Source organism: Penaeus chinensis, chromosome 29 (genome assembly GCF_019202785.1).
Source record: "Penaeus chinensis breed Huanghai No. 1 chromosome 29, ASM1920278v2, whole genome shotgun sequence".
In the NCBI taxonomy this organism is placed as follows: domain Eukaryota; kingdom Metazoa; phylum Arthropoda; class Malacostraca; order Decapoda; family Penaeidae; genus Penaeus; species Penaeus chinensis.
In genome coordinates, this window is record NC_061847.1 from 7,068,380 (window position 1) to 7,071,076 (window position 2,697).

General features: G+C 50.6%; 1 protein-coding gene across 1 annotated transcript in view; it reads right to left on the reverse strand.

Annotated features, from left to right (window-relative positions):
* LOC125040311 (G-protein coupled receptor Mth2-like) overlaps positions 1-2,697 on the reverse strand; it is a 7,853-nt gene that overhangs the window by 3,496 nt on the left and 1,660 nt on the right. The window contains exon 2 of the mRNA XM_047634864.1: positions 2,567-2,627. Coding sequence (XP_047490820.1) covers positions 2,567-2,627 — 61 coding nt within the window. The remainder of the gene's footprint in view (positions 1-2,566; positions 2,628-2,697) is intronic.

Sequence of the window (2,697 nt, forward strand, 5' to 3'; positions counted from 1 at the left end):
CGGAATGTCCGTGTTTCCAGTGCTCTGAGAGCGGAATGTCCGTGTTTCCAGTGTTCTGAAAGCGGAATGTCCATGTTTCCAGTGCTCTGAGAGCGGAATGTCCGTGATTCCAGTGCTCTGAGAGCGGAATGTCCGTGTTTCCAGTGCTCTGAGAGCGGAATGTCCATGTTTCCAGTGCTCTGAGACCAGAATGTCCGTGTTTCCATACTCTGAGAGCGGAATGTCCGTGTTTTCAGTGCTCTCAGAGCGGAGTGTCTGTGTTTCCAGTGTTCTGAGAGCGGAATGTCCATGTTTCCAGTGCTCTGAGAGCGGAATGTCAGTGTTTCCAGTGCTCTGAGAGCGGAAGGTCCATGTTTCCAGTGCTCTGAGAGCAGAATGTCCGTGTTTCCAGTGCTCTGAGAGCGGAATGTCCGTGTTTCCAGTGTTTTGAGAGCGGAATGTCCGTGTTTCCAGTGCTCTGAAAGCAAAATGTCCGTGTTTCCAGTGCTCTGAGAGCGGAATGTCCGTGTTTCCAGTGCTCTGAAAGCAAAATGTCCGTGTTTCCAGTGCTCTGAGAGCTGAATGTCAGTGTTTCCAGTGCTCTGAAAGCAAAATGTCCGTGTTCCCAGTGTTCTGAAAGCAGAATGTCAGTGTTTCCAGTGTTCCACAAATGGAATATCAGTGTTTCCAGTGCTCTGAAAGTTGAATATCAGTGTTTCCAGTGCTCTGAGAGCGGAATGTCAGTGTTTCCAGTGTTCTACAAATGGAATGTCAGTGTTTCCATTGCTCTGAGAGCGGAATGTCCGTGTTTCCAGTCTTCTGAGAGCGGAATATCAGTGTTTCCAGTGCTCTGAAAGCGGAATGTCCGTGTTCCCAGTGCTCTGAGAGCGGAATGTCAGTGTTTCCAGTGCTCTGAGAGCGGAATGTCCGTGTTTCCAGTGCTCTGAAAGCGGAATGTCCGTGTTTCCAGTGCTCTGAAAGCGGAATGTCAGTGTTCCCAGTGCTCTTAGAGCGAAATGTCCGTGTTTCCAGTGCTCTGAAAGCGGAATGTCAGTGTTTCCAGTGCTCTGAAAGCGGAATGTCAGTGTTTCCTGTGTTCTGAGAGCGGAATGTCAGTGTTTCCAGTGCTCTGAGAGCGGAAGGTCCGTGTTTCCAGTGCTCTGAAAGCAGAAGATCCGCGTTTCCAGTGCTCTGAGAGCGGAATGTCAGTGTTTCCAGTGCTCTGAGAGCGGAATGTCTGTGTTTCCAGTGCTCTGAGAGCGTAATGTCAGTGTTTCCAGTGCTCTGAGAGCGGAATGTCAGTGTTTCCAGTGTTCTGAGAGCGGAATGTCCGTGTTTCCCGTGCTCTGAAATCGGAATGTCCGTGTTTCTAGTGCTCTGAGAGCGGAATGTCCGCGTTTCCAGTGCTCTGAGAGCGGAATTACAGTGTTTCCAGTGTTCTGAGAGCGGAATGTCCGTGTTTCCCGTGCTCTGAAATCGGAATGTCCGTGTTTCCAGTGCTCTGAGAGCGGAATGTCCGCGTTTCCAGTGCTCTGAGAGCGGAATGTCAGTGTTTCCAGTGCTCTGAGAGCGGAATGTCCGTGTTTCCAGTGCTCTGAGAGCGGAATGTCAGTGTTTCCAGTGCTCTGAGAGCGGAATGTCAGTGTTTCCAGTGCTCTGAGAGCGAAATGTCCGTGTTTCCAGTGCTCTGTAAGCGGAATGTCAGTGTTTCCAGTGTTCTAAAAGCGGAATGTCCGTGTTTCCAGTGCTCTGAGAGCGGAATGTCCGTGTTTCCAGTGTTCTGGGAGCGGAATGTCCATGTTTCCAGTGCTCTGAAAGCGGAATGTCCGTGTTTCCAGTGCTCTGAGAGCAGAATGTCCGTGTTTCCAGTGTTCTGAAAGCGGAATGTCCATGTTTCCAGTGCTCTGAGAGCGGAATGTCCGTGTTTCCAGTGCTCTGAGAGCGGAATGTCCGTGTTTCCAGTGCTCTGAGAGCGGAATGTCCGTGTTTCCAGTGCTCTGAGAGCGGAATGTCCATGTTTCCAGTGCTCTGAGAGCAGAATGTCCGTGTTTCCAGTGCCCTGAGAGCGGAATGTCCGTGTTTTCAGTGCTCTCAGAGCGGAGTGTCTGTGTTTCCAGTGCTCTGAGAGCGGAATGTCTGTGTTTCCAGTGTTTTGAGAGCGGAATGTCCGTGTTTCCAGTGCTCTGAAAGCAAAATGTCCGTGTTTCCAGTTCTCTGAGAGCGGAGTGTCAGTGTTTCCAGTGTTCTGAAAGCGGAATGTCCGTGTTCCCAGTGTTCTGAAAGCAGAATGTCAGTGTTTCCAGTGCTCTGAAAGCAAAATGTCCGTGTTTCCAGTGTTCTGAAAGCGGAATGTCCGTGCTCCCAGTGTTCTGAAAGCAAAATGTCCGTGTTTCCAGTGCTCTGAGAGCGGAATGTCCGTGTTTCCAGTGCTCTGAAAGCGGAATGTCAGTGTTCCCAGTGCTCTGAGAGCGGAATGTCAGTGTTTCCAGTGCTCTGAGAGCGGAATGTCAGTGTTTCCAGTGCTCTGAGAGCGGAATGTCCGTGTTTCCAATGTTCTTAAGCGCGGGAATGTTCCGTGTTTCCATGCTTGGAAGCGAATGTCCGTGTTTCCAGTGCACTGAGAGCGAATGTCCAGTGTTTCCAGTGCTCTGAGAGCGGAAAGTCCGTGTTTTTCAGTGCTCTGAAAGCGGAATGTCCGTGTTTCCAGTGCTCCTGAAG